This window comes from Acinonyx jubatus, chromosome C1, assembly GCF_027475565.1.
Source record: "Acinonyx jubatus isolate Ajub_Pintada_27869175 chromosome C1, VMU_Ajub_asm_v1.0, whole genome shotgun sequence".
Taxonomy (NCBI): Eukaryota; Metazoa; Chordata; class Mammalia; order Carnivora; family Felidae; genus Acinonyx; species Acinonyx jubatus.
In genome coordinates this window covers 94567587-94583892 of record NC_069381.1, presented here as the reverse complement: position 1 = coordinate 94583892, position 16306 = coordinate 94567587, and the positions used below count along the sequence as shown (strand labels likewise).

General features: G+C 34.4%; 1 protein-coding gene across 7 annotated transcripts in view; it reads left to right on the top strand.

The window, feature by feature from the left end:
• Positions 1–16306, top strand: part of ST7L (suppression of tumorigenicity 7 like) — a 103673-nt gene that overhangs the window by 25593 nt on the left and 61774 nt on the right. For all 7 annotated transcript variants that reach the window (XM_053214616.1, XM_053214619.1, XM_053214618.1 and 4 more), the window contains exons 7-11: positions 2172–2326; positions 3823–3920; positions 4190–4304; positions 6690–6762; positions 7848–7950. In XM_053214616.1, coding sequence (XP_053070591.1) covers positions 2172–2326; positions 3823–3920; positions 4190–4304; positions 6690–6762; positions 7848–7950 — 544 coding nt within the window. The remainder of the gene's footprint in view (positions 1–2171; positions 2327–3822; positions 3921–4189; positions 4305–6689; positions 6763–7847; positions 7951–16306) is intronic.

The window sequence follows — 16306 nt, the reverse complement described above, 5'->3', positions numbered from 1 at the left end:
AAATTAAAATGAAAGCAACAATGAGATGTCCCTTCACAAGATGGGTATAATAAAAACCTCCAGAAAATACCAAATGTTTGCAAAAATGTGGAGAAATCAGAACCCTCATACATTGCAGGTAGGAATGTAAAATGGTATAGCCACTGTGGAAAACAGTTTGGCAGTTTGTCAAAAAGATAAAACTAGAACCATCATATGCCCAGCATTTCCACAGCTAGGCATATGCTGAAGAGTACTGAAAGCAGGTGTTCAAACAGAAACTTTTAAACAGATGTTCCCAGCAGTATAATAGCCTCAAACTGGAACCAACCCAGATGGCCATCAGGTGATGATGAATGGATAAACAGAATGTGGTGTATCTATACAATGGAATATTATTCAGTCATAAAAAGGAGTGAAATACAGCCACATGCTACATGAATGAATCTTGTAAATATATTAAAAGTCTGTGGATGACATACTTTAAAATGGCTAATTTTGTGATGTGAATTTTACATTAATTTAAAAAAAAGCAACACTCCTAATAATTATTTCAATATTCATAAAATTAATTTCTGTATTAACATGTCCATTAAAAATATTTTTGAACAAATACAAGAAAGCTCTGAGAGGAAAGAACTTCTTTTTATCATATAGCTATGCTATAATTTAAAATATATTCATATTTTGATTCTACTCCATCAATTTATACCTATCTAGATCTTTTAAAAGTGCTTTTATTTTGTTATTTAAAAGCATTTGAATTATGTTTAGAATGGCAGTTTGGGAGCCTAGCGTTTAAAGCAGCAATATATCTAATGCTTATTGTAATAGCAAAATATAATGTAATAGCAAAATGTCTGTTGATGAGTGAAATTATCATATAGTCAATTTAGTGTAGTATTTGAAGGATGCTGAAATAGTCCAGTTTCCATTTGTTACATTCAAAAGATCCTTCTTGTCCCCAGTTGTTTGATAGTTACCTTGCCATCATTTTTGTTTTATGCCTGGTCTTGTAGTTTTACCAACAATTTCTCTTCTCTTCCTAAATACTGTTCAATAGAAACATAACATGATCCATATAAGTAACTTTAAATTTTCTGGTAGCCAGATTTAAAAAGTAAAAAGAAATAAGTGAAATTAACCTAAATAATATATCTTCTTAAGCTGTATTCAAAATATTAAAATATTATTTTAACGTATAATCAATATATTTTTTAAACTTTTAAAGTATTTTATATTCTTCCAAGTCTTCAAAAGCCATTGTGCACTTTGCACTGACCTCCCATCTCAGTTCAGATTAGGCACACTTCAAGTGGTCAGTAACTACATGTGGTAATGACTACAGTACTTGACAGTGCAGGCTTAGATAACTAGCATATTGTCTCCAGGAGAGATGTACTTGCTGTTTTTTGAAATGGAAAGGAAACTTTTTCTCTTTTTTTTGCCCCCAAACAGGTTAATTTCTCTTTATTAGCCAGCTTTTGACTTAATTGATACAAAGAGAAATCTTTGCGTTTCAGTAGGGTGAAGAAACTTAGAGTGAGTGTGGGTGTGACAAGTATGAGCAACAGTGCAGGAGGAAAGACTAGAATTCAGACCAAGGGAGTTTTGCCACAACATGATTGTGGTTAAGTCTAAGAGAGGATGGGGTAGCATGCAGAAGGAAGGCTCAGGGTTGGGAAAAAGGGCTATTTCTGAAATGATCGGTTTCTAAGTCATATGTTAAAAGTGCCTAGTTGGCTGTGGGACTTTCTTCTCAATCTTCACCATCTTCCATACCTGCCCTCATTAGATCGATATTAACAATATAGAGTGGCTAAGAGTAGGCATGACAAGTAGAATGCATAGTCCCTTGAACTGCTTTCTACATAATTCTTTATATATCTTACTTTCTTATCCCTTTCCCCAAAGAAAAATATGGGACAAACAGAGAATGGATATAGAAGTAAAATAGAAAATAAAGAGGAGAAAGGTAGGAAAGGAGAAAAATTGTGGAAACACACAAAAAATATACCAATATACCCCTAATAAATTATAAAGTACTGAGTGAAGTTTTCTTTTTTTCCTCCAAGAGATGGAAAGTCTAGGTAAAGGTAGGGAAATGTGATGCAGAACAAAGGGACATATCCAAGAGAAAATACTTGCCTTAACCATTTTACTTAAAATTGCCTTACTTGCTTTCTTCATAGCTGTGCCACTGCATATGTTCTACTGGCTGAGGAAGAAGCAACAACTATTGTGGATGCTGAAAGGTTATTTAAACAGGCACTCAAGGCAGGAGAGACAATTTACAGGCGGTCACAGCAGTGCCAGCACCAAAGTCCTCAGCACGAAGCTCAACTGAGTAAGCAAATCTGAACTGATTTTACCTTTTAGCTCCTGAAATTGGCTCATTTATGTTTAAGACACAAACAACAATAAGTAAAAAAACAAAAACACACAGAAAAAAATCCTTACTATTTCGAGGTTAGCTTCTTTTCAGAAGAGATAGCTAATGTATTCATAATGTCTGCAAGCCAGCAAGACAAATATGCATTAGCTAGAGAATGCTTACAGAAGGGAACAGATGTGCTCTGGTTATTGAGAGATGTGCTGCTCTTAGACTTAACAGTAATTTATTTCATGTGAAAATTGGGTTGGTCATTGGAGAAATACAGCTCAAAAATATTCAAGATTCAGGAGACCGTTCTAGTAACGATAAGCAGGTATTACCTTTATCCTCACCCTTACCCCAAGCAATGGTGAAAGTACATCATTTAGTTTGCTCTTCAGACTGTATGTATCTCCACAGAGTGCCAGGGAGTCAGCCCTTTGGTATAAAAATTCAGCCTTACACTTGGCATTGATTCTTTCTTTGACTTTTCTCTATGATGTGTTTGAGAGCATATGGGCCATAGCAACTGAAATTCTTTCCACTCTTAGGGATACTCTCTCAGCTGTGATTGAGATACTTCCACCAAAGATGTTAGAATCTGTAGTGCTGTTGCTTCCTGCTATTTTTTGTGGCCAGAGCATTTTAGTTTAATGATTTTGGCAGATTATGGGCAATAAATTGAAATATGTTTACATAATGTATTATCTGCTAGCAGTTAAGTTCTAAATCTTTTGTTTGTGGAAATTAAAATTTGGATAATGTTTTCTCTCCAAACTAAATATTGATGTATACAGTATGTTTCATTAATGTATGTTGTTATGGCATACAACTGTGGGAATATATAATTTTGCAGTCTGGAACTAATGAAACTACATCTGTGAAAAAGCCATGCCATTTGTCTTTGTATAATCTCAAATATGATTATGAGGTACTTACAGAAATATTTGTTAGCTCTTTCTAGAAATAGTTTTATAGTTTGTTAGTTACTAGCTGTTGAGCAAAAGTTCACTCTAGCCATGGAAATTTTGTTTTGAACATATTTTATCAGTTAAAACAATAGAGAATGTTAAAATAATAGGTTGTTTACGCAGAAACTCAATAGGTTAGATTTATTTTTTCTATTTAATGTATATATTTCTTCTATGTTAATATTAAAATATACTTGTCAAGTATACACAAATTAATTTATAATGTACTCAGATTACTTACTGTTATAGGCAAAAGTAATTCTGTATATATAGAAAGATTTTAAGCTTTTACCATAAAAAACTTCACACATACACAAAAATAGCATAATGAACTCTCATTCAATGTTCATCACCCAAATTCAATAATCATTCCATTTGGAAACAATTTAATTTTAATTGAAGCTTCCAGGGTAAACCAATAAAATTAATGGATAATATGTTAATGAAATAGTAGGTCATAATACAAAGTGATAGTTGTGTCATTTTTTTTTTTAATAGGAAGAGATACGAATGTACTGGTATATATTAAAAGAAGATTAGCAATGTGTGCAAGAAAATTAGGAAGAATAAGAGAAGCAGTAAAAATAATGAGAGATGTAAGTAAATTTGATGATTGGATGTTTATAATTTTTCCTTGAAAAACTGAAAATGTGGTTTAAGTTGCCAGTTATTTTAATGCAAAATCATTATTTTTTAAATGGTAGTCTTTATAACAAGATATTTATTTAATATACGTACATTTCTTAAGGGTTGAGTCTTCACAGTTTTGTTAAGACACTAAAGAATTTCTACTTTAATGAATCAGATTCAGCTCTGTTGAGTTCCTTTGCTATAATTTTAATCTTTTTTTCCTTTTAATGTACAGCTGATGAAAGAATTTCCTCCTCTTACCATGGTGAACATCCATGAGAATCTCCTAGAATCACTTTTAGAATTACAGGCCTATGCAGATGTTCAGGCAGTCCTAGCAAAATATGATGGTGAGTGATAATTGACTTAGTTGATAGCATGGTTAAAATATTTTTTCAATTATGTAATCATAAATATGATTCTGTTCTGGTATTTCTTTGATTTTCTCTTCCTATTCTAAACAGTCAGTATTTAGAATCCATGGATACAGTTATATTAAGTACTTTCTTTATCAGGACTTTTGGGAGCAAAAGCCTGCAGGGAGGAACTTTTCTTCTGTAAAGATTTATTCATTTGTTTATTCAGCACCCAATAGGAGTGAGGCACTTGGAATACAGTGGTGAATGAGAAGACATGGACTTAGTCCTTGTAGGATTTACAGTTTAGCAAAGGAACATACAGACAAATGAATAGTAGTTGTATTGAAGCATCGTGTGTTAGGTGAGATAATTGGAAAAGTATGGGGTGCTGTAGACATAGGATGGTGCCTTATTTGTTTTGGAGTATCAGAGACCATTAACAAGTTGCATGAGTAATTCAGAATAACATTTTTAAAATGCTTTTTGATTACAAAGTGTAATTTATTTCATATCTGTATAATACTCTTGTGAGGTGGTAGGACAAGTTTTTTTTTTTTTTTTGCTCTTGTTAGTGAAACAAGGAAACTGGAGTTGAAGAAGGTAAGTAATTGGGTAAGGTCTCCCAGCCAGTAAGTGGTAAGGCTGCACTTAAATCCAGGTGTTCCATTTCTTTGTTTACTAGTCTTCCAATAGTAAAAAGTCAGTATGTATTGGCTATTTATTATTATACTAAACAGTGCCAGTTCACCACAAATGGAGTTGGGAGAATTTTTAAGAAGCATAGCATAATGTTTCTGGTCATATCTTTTACTGTAACAGAGCATGTACAAGTCACTTATTCATCCTTGTTCTGTTATAAGTTCCTATCCATTAGTTTGGGAATCCCCATGACTTGGAAAGTTTGAAATGTGTTACCCTTGGAAAGAGAAATTTATTTCTTTGAAACATCTGGAATTCTTAGGAAGTGCTTCACAATAGTGTAGGCTCATGAAGAAATTTGTGAGAAATTCTTTCCATATGTAATTTATTGGGTACATGGCCTGCTTATGATACTTACATGACCAAGCTTAGGAACCAAATACTAAAAATCAGATAGGACCTGATTCATTCAAAATAAAACTAACAACTTAGATATGCTTCTGTGTTTTCAGTTAATTTTATGATTCCGGAGTTTTTACTGTTCTAGAATCTTGTAGAAGTTAAAAGCAAATTTCTTTCTTTCTTTCTTTTTTTAATGTTTATTAATTTTTGAGAGAGGGAGAGTGCAAGCGGGGGAGAGGCAGAGATTGAGGCAACAGAGTTGGAAGCAGGCTCTAGGCTCTGAGCTGTCAAGCCTGATGCAGGGCTTGAATTCACAAGCCATGAGATCATGACCTGAGCCAAAGTTGGACGCTCAACCAACTGAGCTACCCAGGCACTCTACAGATTTATTTCTTTAGTTCTCTATTTGCTGGTATAATTCTGGAATCTAAAACTCAAGGTCCTCGGGGCACCTGGGTGGCTCATTTGGTTAAGCGTCCGACTTCAGCTCAGGTCACAATCTCGCGGTCTGTGAGTTCAAGCCCCGCGTTGCGCTCTGGGCTGATGACTCAGAGCCTGGAGCCTGCTTCGGATTCTGTGTCTCCCTCTCTCTCTGCCCCTCCCCCGTTCATGCTCTGTCTCTCTCTCAAAAATAAATTTAAAAAAGAAAACGCTAAAAAAATTTAAAAAAAATTAAAATAAAATAAAATAAAACTCAAGGTCCTCAAGTCTTACTTCCCTGATAACATTATTGTGTGCATTCTTTAAGAAAGGATTTATATAACTAATTATATTATAATTCCTGATTAATTTTTTTAATTTTTTTAAAAAGTCATTTAAGAAAATGTAGAAAATACAGAAATATTGTAAGGAGAAAGAATTAAAATCATCTGTTGTATTACCTGGATTTAACTATTATTAAGTATTTCTACTTTTTTAATCTTAGTTTTTCTCTGTGAAAGGTGGAATTTTCAGTATTTCCAGCTATAACTAAATGTTTTTCCCTGAATACTCCTATGTAAGCATAGCATAAACATTTGTTGAGTGCTTTTCACCATTGTATGAGGGCTTTCACAAACATAATTTAATTTACTCTCTGCCAGAAAAGTATTACTTCTCTATTCTGAGAAGAGAAAACTAAGGTTAAAGGTTAAAGAAGTTGCTACTAGTTCAAGGATGCATAGCTAGTAAATACTAGAATCAGGATTAAAACTCAGGTCTGCATGTCTAACTACATGTCCACATGCTTCTACTACTGTGTTGCATCTGTTGATTTTGTATCATGAATTATTCTTATTAAAAATGTCTTAAGATATGTTTTGTAATTCTTACCTGAGTTGAAAATTACAATTACAGATATAAGCCTTCCAAAGTCAGCAGCAATCTGTTACACAGCAGCACTATTGAAGACAAGGACTGTTTCAGATAAGTAAGTAATGAAAACTACAGTAATTTAGAAAGACTGCTAAACTCAACATGGGTTTCTCCTGCTGTCTGAAAGTTTACTTTATGCCACCTCGCTTTTACAAGAGACCTGCATTAATATATGTGTTCACTAACCGAAAGAAATCCAAACAGGATTCTCACTTTCATGAAAAGGTAATTGCTTCTTCACTTTATGCCATTCCAGCTTAAGGAAAGGTTTGATAGAAACACTCACAGATAGCAGGGGAAACTGTGTTATGTTTTTCACCACCGACTTTAAACAATGCTTTTTCCTCTCTACTTCCTTTTGAATAACCCTTGATCTTGTGAGGCTTCTTACTAGTGTAGTGGAAAAAGCAAGGTTTTTAGAGCTATACTAAACCTGGATTCCAATTCAAAGTCTACTGCATACCAGCTGTGGAACTTTGGGCATGTTAATCAGTTTGAGTCTCTTCCTCTCTGTAAAGTGAGAATAAAGCATGGGTGTGTGAGGATTGTGTGTGTTAAATGCTTAAAGCAATGCTAGAAAGTACAGAGAGTAGCTATAATGGTACTGATAAGGTGTGTGGTGGGGAAATAGTTTCATACTATCTGTTCTGAGATTATAATTTCAAGTTATTCTGTTTATCTTTATCCTTTGGGCTGCCCTTCATGAATTTCTCTTTATTCCACAGATAAAATTTTCAGAAACCAACCAAATGGCAACCATTTTTTTCACCTTAGATTACTATGCCTTGATATAAATTAGAATGGAATATTACTCTTTCCTCCCAGTGAAAATTTAATAACAATGTACTTCCATTTCATGAGACTCTCTGGATGTCCCTGTGTAGCATTTTATATTTACTGCCTTTCCCAGAGTGTGCCTTCAATGGACTTCGAAGGCTTTCCTTACCTAAATTTGAGGATTTCCATTGCTTATGCTGCTTTTCTTTATATGTTAAACTAAATAAAGGCTTTACTTTCACATTTACTAGTTATTTGGCTTTGTCTTTGGCCATCACCAGAAACCCCTGATTCAGGAAGTTAGATTATGATCAAAATCATGGATTTTTACATTCATTTGTTCATTTTGTGGTTTTCTTATAGATTCTGTCCTGAAACAGCCTCCAGAAGAGGGCTAAGCATGGCAGAAATTAATGCTGTGGAAGCAATTCATAGAGCTGTGGAATTTAATCCTCATGTTCCAAAAGTGAGAAATTTTATGATGAAACTACTACTTTTATTTAAGTTTATCAAATTCATGAAAGTATGTAGACCAAATTTGGGTCTCCGTAATTTGAGTCAGAATTGTTTTAGTCTGTTATATTTTGATAGTCACTATAAGGGGGATGTTAAAAGGCATTTAGCAAGGGGAATAGGAGCAGGAGTTCACTCTAGGCTTTGTAATTGCTTTCAAAATAAAATTTGAAATGTATTCACCTAGCTGTTCCTTTTACTTTAGTTATAGAGTAGAAATAAAATGGCATGGTCTTAATAAAAGATCATTCATTTTTCAGATCATTAAATCAAATTTCCTGTTACTGTAAAAGCTTTTTACTTCTAGACAGATGCCTGGGTTTTTGAACTAGGAATAGACAAAGACTGAAGACAAATAGATTAAAATAATCAATGATAGGAAACAGATGTGGAAGTTCCCAGAAAAACTGCTGAGTTGATGTTTATTTAGTCCCAGATGAAACTATACCCATCTCGTTTGTCTTTATATTATACACCTTGCAGACATACAGATTATTGGTTAATCTTTGTGACTTATCACCCGAGATTAAATTTGGGGTTTTAAAAGCAATGCTCCATGTTAGGAACTATAGAATATTCAAGAATATATGCATCTGTTACCAAATGTAATTATAACTGTTGATTCCAGTATAATGTATGTTAATGGAATTTGGAAGCAAGTAAACATTAAAGAGATTAATCTCTAAAAGATAATCTCCAAGAAATTGAAGTTGTAAGTCTCTTAGAGTAAGTATAGAGTTAAGAAAATTACTGTAATTTAAGAATGACAGTCAACAAATATTCATACCATTCTCTTATTGACACTGGTCCCATAAATTTAAATTTTATTTTTAATTGTATTACATATATATCAAAGTGTAAAAAGCAGAAATGTGGATCTTAATGATTTATTATAAAGCAAATGAGTGAAAACTACCATTGAGGTCAAGAACCACCTTGCCATCCCCCAGAAACTATGCTTCCTTCCCTCCTGCTTAAAGGTAACCACTGTTGTGACATGAATTATGTTCACTTTCTTTTTTTCTTATGTTTTTGGCCTGTACTTTTCATTGTTGGCTTTATAAAATAAGTTAGGAGTGGTCTCTGTGTTTTTAAATTCTCTGGAATAATTTGTGTAAAATTAGAATTATTTCTGTCTTAAATAATCGAGAGAATTTGTTGATAGAGCCATCTGATTCTGGAGTTTCCTTTGTGAGAAGGATTTTCATTACAGATTTCATTAATAGGTGAATTATAAATTTAGTTTCTGTATTTCATAACTATTCAAATTTCCTCATTCTTCTTGTGTTGGTTTTTGTTAAGTTGTATTTTTCTAGGAATTTATTTCATTATAATTTATTGGCATAAAGATTTCATAAAATCCTTTTATTATCTTGTTAATGTTTGCAGGATCAGTTGTGATATCTACTATTTAGTTCTTAACACTGGCTACCATTTTTTTTTCTTGACCAGATTCCCCAGGGATCTATGAATTTTATTAGTCTCTGCAAAGAACCAAGCTCTGGCTTTGACAATCTGCTCTACTGTTTATTTTCTGGTTCATTCATTTTTGCTCTTTATGGCCTTTCTTCAACTTACTTTGGCTCTATTTTATTATTTTTTATTTCCTGTATCTTTTTATATAGGTACTTAAGTTAACTCATTAGTTTCAGTCTTTCTTCTTTCTAATATATTTGTTCAAGTCTAGAAACCTCTAAGTACAATTTTAACTGCATACTATAGTAATATTTTGTGTATAATTTAATTCAACATATTTTCTAATTTCCATCTTGATTTCCTCTTTGATTTAGAGATACATTTATTCCATTTGGCTATTTCTTAATTTCCAAACATGCGAAGATTATCTTTTTATCAATGATTTCTAGCATGATTGCATTATGTCCAGAGAATATACTCTGTATGATTTCACTCCTTTGAAACATTTTTCAGTTCTTGAATTTCTGTTTATTTTTCACATCTCCTTTGCTATTTATAGTTTCTAATTCTCTGCCAAAATTTAAAGTATAGTCTTTTATCTCTGTGAAAATAGTTTAAAGTAGTTATCTTAAAGTCTTTTTCTGATAATCCCCATATCTGGAACTTCTGTGTCTGTTTCTATAATGTGTTTTTTTTTTTTTTCTGCTACATTATGTTCTTCTTGTCTTCTCTTATGCCTGATTTTCTTTGACTATGTATCTGATATTTTACCTGAAAAAATTGTAGAAATAACTTGAAACCTCAGATAATAATATCTTCCTCCAGAGAGTATTTTATTTGCTCTTAGATGCCTAGGAGAAGCAATTAGCAGGACAGAATCACCTTAATTCAGTTTTAGGGATTGATATTTTCTGGTCTACCTAGATGACTAGAAACTGGGCTGTAGCCCGTGAAAGTTTGGGTTTGTATCTGGTTCACCCCTATTCCTAGGATGCAGCCGTTCTGGATGCCAATCCAACCCTGAGAGTTTTACCAGGGCCTTCACTCTTGACATACCTTGAACTCCTGACTTTTGTTCCTTTAGCCTTATAAAACTGGCAGAAAGTTTGAACAGCCTCTTTGCCATCTTGTCCAAAATTGGCAAATGTCTCTATGGTAAAAGAAGCCCCAAATGTGGTTTACTTCTCCAATTTTTGCCTTCTTTAGACTGTGGGCTGCTAATTCCTTACCCTTTGTGAATTCTCTGATGCATTTGATTGGATTTTTAAAAATATTTTGTTCAGCTTTTCTAGTTGTCTGAGAGGGTTGATTTGAATTACCCAGTGTTCCATTACTGGAAGCAGAGGTCTGAAAATAACTCCAAATGAAATGCTCTGTTCTCTCATGCTGCAGAGTGGTTAAGAGCATGGATTCTGCAACTAAACTGCCTACGTTTGAATTCTGGCTCCACTACTTCCTAGCTGTATAACCTTGGACAAGTTACTCAGCTTCTCTCGAGTGACCTCATGTGTAAAATGGGAATAATATTTCTTATCCCTCAGAGTTATTAATTGAGATTAGATGAGTTCATATCCTTCAAGAGCTTAGAAGAAGGCCTGACACACAGTAAACGTTTCAGAAGTGATTTGTATCATTATTATCCAGGATGGGATGGAAATCTTCCTGTGTGAGAAGATAAGCAATTGTTATTAACCGAACTATTCAAATTAAATACATCACTAAGATGTCTAAAAATTTTATTTAATTCTCACTAAGAATAACAAAATATGGACCATGTATACCCTGTAGTTGTGGACTTGGTTTCTGTTTCACAAATCCTCTCATACAAAGTGTATTCTCAGCAGTAACAATTCTGATGATGTGCATTGTGCATTGGTCTTCAAAACTACTGTTGGAGGCACTTGGGTACAAGGGAGGGTAGTAGAAATCCTAGGCATTGCCCTAATTAAATTAAATTGTTGGATAGATAATAAATCCAGATTGAATCTGCTCTAGATAATCTATAATGCTTTTAGGGGATACTTTTTTTTTTTATCTTGAACACACACACAAGAAATTAAAGAAGACCTAAATAAATGGAGATATGTTCCATGTTTATGGATTAGAAGACTCAGTATTGTTAAGACCACAGTTGTCTCCAAATCGTTCTATGGATTCAATCTAATTCCTATTAAAATCTTATCAGGCTTGTTTGTAGAAATTCACAAACTCATCCTAAAATTGATATGAAAATTCAAAAGACCTAAAATAGCCAAAACAATTTTGAGAAAGGAGAAAAAAGTTGGAGTTCACCCAAATTTACCCAATTTTAAGACATTCAAAAAAATTTTTTAATGTTTATTTATTTCTGAGAGAGAGACAGAGCACGAGCAGGGGAGGGGCAGAGAGAGAGGGAGACACAGAATCGGAAGCAGGCTCCAGGCTCTGAGCTGTCAGCACAGAGCCAGAGGCAGGGCTTGAACTCGTGAGCTGTGAGATCATGACCTGAGCTGAAGTTGGACGCCCAACCCAGGTACCCCAATTTTAAGACATTTTTAAAGCTACAGTAATTAAAATAGTATAATATTGGCATAAATATTGAAATGTAGATCAATAGAAGACAATAGAGAATCCTGAAACAAACTCACATAATGATCAGTTGATTTTCAACGAGAGTTCCCAAGCAATTCAGTGGGAAAGGATAGTATTTTCTATGGTGCTGGAACAATCAATATGGAGAAAAAAAAGGACCCAGACCCTTCCTTCATACCAAATATAAAAAGGAACTCAATATGGATCATAGATCTAAATATAAGAGGTAAAATTATAAAACTTCGTGCTTTGTGACCTCAGGTTAGGCAAAGATTTCTTCAAAATCATGCTCCATAAAAGAAAAAATTGATAAATTGGACTTCTTAAAACATTTGCTCTTCAAAAGACATCATTAAGAAAATGGAAAGCCAAAGACTGGGGGAAAACATTTGCAAGTCGTATACTGTTGAAGTTCTGTATCCAGAACTCAGAAAGAACTCTTACAACTCAATAAGAGGACAAAAAACTTATTTAAAACATGAGTAAAGGGAAAAAAAATGGGTAAAGGATTGAATAGTCACTTCACCAAAGAAGATATATGTATAGCTAATAATCACATCAGAAGATAGCATCATGAGTCATTGGGGAAATGCAAATTAAAAGCACAATATGGTACTACTTTATACCCACTCAAATGGCTATACTCACAAAGACCAACAAAATCAGCTGTTGGCAAGAATATGGAGAAACTGTGTACATTCCTGCTAGGTATATAAAATAGTATAGCTACTTTGGAAACAATTTTGCAGTTAAACATACACTTGCCATATGACCCATCCATTTCATTCCTAGGTATCTACCCAAGAGAAAGGAAAACCTACGTCTACACAAAGACTTGTGTGCAAGTGTTAATCGTAGTATTATGCACAATAGCCAAAAACATGAAACAGTCAAACACAAGTAAATGAACAAGTAAATTGTAGTATCTCCATGTAATGGAACACTTCTTAGTACTAAAAAGGAGCAAACTATAAGTACATATAACAACATAGATGGACCTCAAGTGTTTCATGCTAAGTGAAAGAAACCAGACAGAAAAGACAACATATATGATTTCATTAATATGAAATTTCTCAAGCAGGGAAGACTGTAGACAGAAAAGCAGATCAGTGTTTCCCTGGAGCTGAAGTAGAAGTGTGGATTGACTGCACACAGACATGAGGAAACTTTTGGTGGTGATGATTGCACAACCATACAAAGTTACTGAAAATCTTTGAACTGTGTACTTACAATGATGAATTTTGTGTCTCAATAAAACTACAATGTATAACTTACATATAACCATATTCAACTAGTATATATTGTGTATATACTTTAACCTTTAAAAAATTTTTTTCAATGTTTATTTATTTTTGAGAGAGAGAAAGAGAGAAACAGAGTGCAAGTGGGGAAGGGATAGAGAGGGAGACACAGAACCTGAAGCAGGCTCCAGGCTCTGAGCTGTCAGCACAGACCCCGACGTGGGGCTTGAACTTATGAATGACAAGATCCTGACCCGAGCTGAAGTCAGCTGCTTAACCGACTGATGCCCCTATACTTTAACATTAAGTCATTTTTATCTGTAGGTAGAAATTTACATATGTCCCCTCAACTAAATGCCAAAGCCAACTCTATCAAAATATCCAACTATCTCATGGTTCAGGAGTTCGAGCCCCGCATCAGGCTGTGTGCTGACATTGTGGAACCTCCTTGAGATTCTCTCTCTCTCTCTCTCTCTCTCTCTCTCTCTCTCTCTCTCTCTCATACCCCTCCCCTGCTCGCACTGTCCTGTCTCTCTCAAAATAAATAAATAAATGGGGCGCCTGGGTGGCTCAGTCCGTTAGGTGCCCGACTTCAGCTCAGGTCATGATCTCATGGGTCGTGAGTTCGAGCCCCACACCGGGCTCTGTGCTGACAGCTCAGAGCCTGGAGCCTGCTTCGGATTCTGTGTCTCCCTCTCTCTCTGCCCTTCCCCCACTCACACTCTGTCTCCCTCCATCTCTCAAAAATGAATAAACGTTAAAAATTTTTTAAAAATAAATAAACTTAAAAAAAAATCCACCTAAGTAGAGTGGTGCTATAACCTTACATTACTGTTTGTGGATATACACTTTAACCTGGATATTTTCAAACAGGATAATTATTATTATTTTTTTAGAGAAATTTTAAGGTCCAACAACTTGGATAATATCCCACTTAAATAACATTAGTATTATATGAACTAGAAGAGCTCTGGTATTTAAGGCTGTTTTTGTGAGGGATTTACAAGTTATGAAGTATGTACAGATTCAGATTTTCTTCCACCCCCACTTATGCTCTCTATCCCTGCCTCTCAGCCTGAAGCCAAGAAAAAATAAAGGCTTTAGAAATTTTCTTCCTCGGGGTGCCTGGGTGGCTCGGTCAGTTAAGCGTTGGACTTTGGCTCAGGTCATGATCTCACGGTCCGTGAGTTCAAGCCCCGCGTCGGGCTCTGTGCTGACAGCTCAGAGCCTGGAGTCTGTTTCAGATTCTGTGTCTCCCTCTCTCTGACCTTCCCCCGTTCATGCTCTGTCTCTCTCTGTCTCAAAAAAATAAATAAACATTAAAAAAAATTTTTTTTTCATTTTCTTCCTCAAACTTAAGCTGTGGGTTGTAATAACTTATTTACCCTAATGAACAATGACCTGTAAGTAACTAAGTTAATTAATTAATTAATTAATCTTTTATTCTTAAAAATTTGTTATGCAAATTTGCCAAATGTTATATGACTTTTACCAGTAAGATGACATAGGATGAAGCTGTTTTAGCAGGAAAGATTTTTGGGCAACTTTCCACAGAACTACAACAGAAATGACTATAGGTCTCGGACTGTGCAGTTTGTTAAAGCTGGAAACTATTAGAAACGCAGTAGAAAGAGATCACATAAATCTCTTCAGGCTATGCATTTGCTTTAGATATCTCATTAATATTGATTGTACAGATTTTTTTAATCTACTGAATGAATTTCTGTGTACAGTAACTATGATAGTAATAGCAAAAAATTAAAACAATGTGTTTTCATGGTTTTTGACTTGTTCTTTATTACTTAGCTATGGTTTTGGTTCAAAATTTTTTTTAGTTACCAAACAAGAAAAAGATTGTGTATCTTTCAGCTACTATAGAAATTGTCAAGGGCACTCGGGTGGCTCAGTCAGTGAAGTGTCTGACTTCAGCTCAGGTTATGATTTCATGGTCTGTGAGTTCAAGCCCTGTGTCGGGCTCTGTGCTAACAGCTTAGAGCCTGGAGTCTGCTTCGGTTTCTTTGTCTCCCTCTCTCTCTCTTTTCCTCCCTACCTTGCACTCTGTGTCTTTCTCTCTCTCTCAAAAAATAAATAAACATTAAAAAAAAGAAAAAAGAAAATGTCAGGCTTTTTTTTCTTTTTTTAAGGATGGAACATGTTTCATACCTTCTGATTATTCATGATAGCCCCAAACTGGAAACAACCCAGATGTGCATTAACAAGTAAATGGACAAATTGTGATATATTTATTCACTGGGGTACTTTTCAGCAACAAAAAGAAAGAACTGATACAAGTAAACTATGGATAAACTCAAGAATATAATGTGTACAAAAGAGTACATACTGAATGATTCCACTTATGTGGTGTCGAAATATGATCTGGGCTGGTAGATATTAGAACAGTTGTTGCTTCAGGTAGTCAAGGTAGGGAATTAACTGGAAAGGAGAACTTTCTGGGGTGATGGAAATGTTCTGTGTCTTCATTGGTGTGTGGCTTGTCTACATTTGTCAAAACTCATCAAATTGCATGCTTAAGATACGTGCATTTTACGGTACATCAGTAAAGGTAAAAGAATCTGACTCAGCATGGAAAGCACTGTCAAAGTATGCCTTCTGATTAAATGCGCTGATATATATGAAGCACTTAACACAATGTCTGAGTGTCAGGCAACAGTACTGATCATGGTGATTATTGCTTTATTACACCTCCATTACCATTTTTGCTTCCTGTTTAAGCTGTTCTCTATGAACTCTTTTTCTTAGGAGTATTACTTTAGTGCTCATGGCCTTAGCATGTGTCAGATTTGGGGATTCTTTTGTTGAGATGAGGTAAAAGTGAAGATATTGAGACAGCATTTAACTAATTTGAATTAGTTAATACCCTGAAGATAATTTGCGTCTTGTAGTAGAAGCTCTTGGGGGAAGAGAACATTTAAAAACAAAACAATAACAATTTGAGTACATGTTTCAGAATATGTTATCTGTAGCTTTGAAAAGTTATTAGTTCTTATTTTATAACAAAAGCTGTTTTGTGTTTTCAAGAAACCAGACCATGCCTGGAGGCTTCTTTAAGTGCAAGGGGAA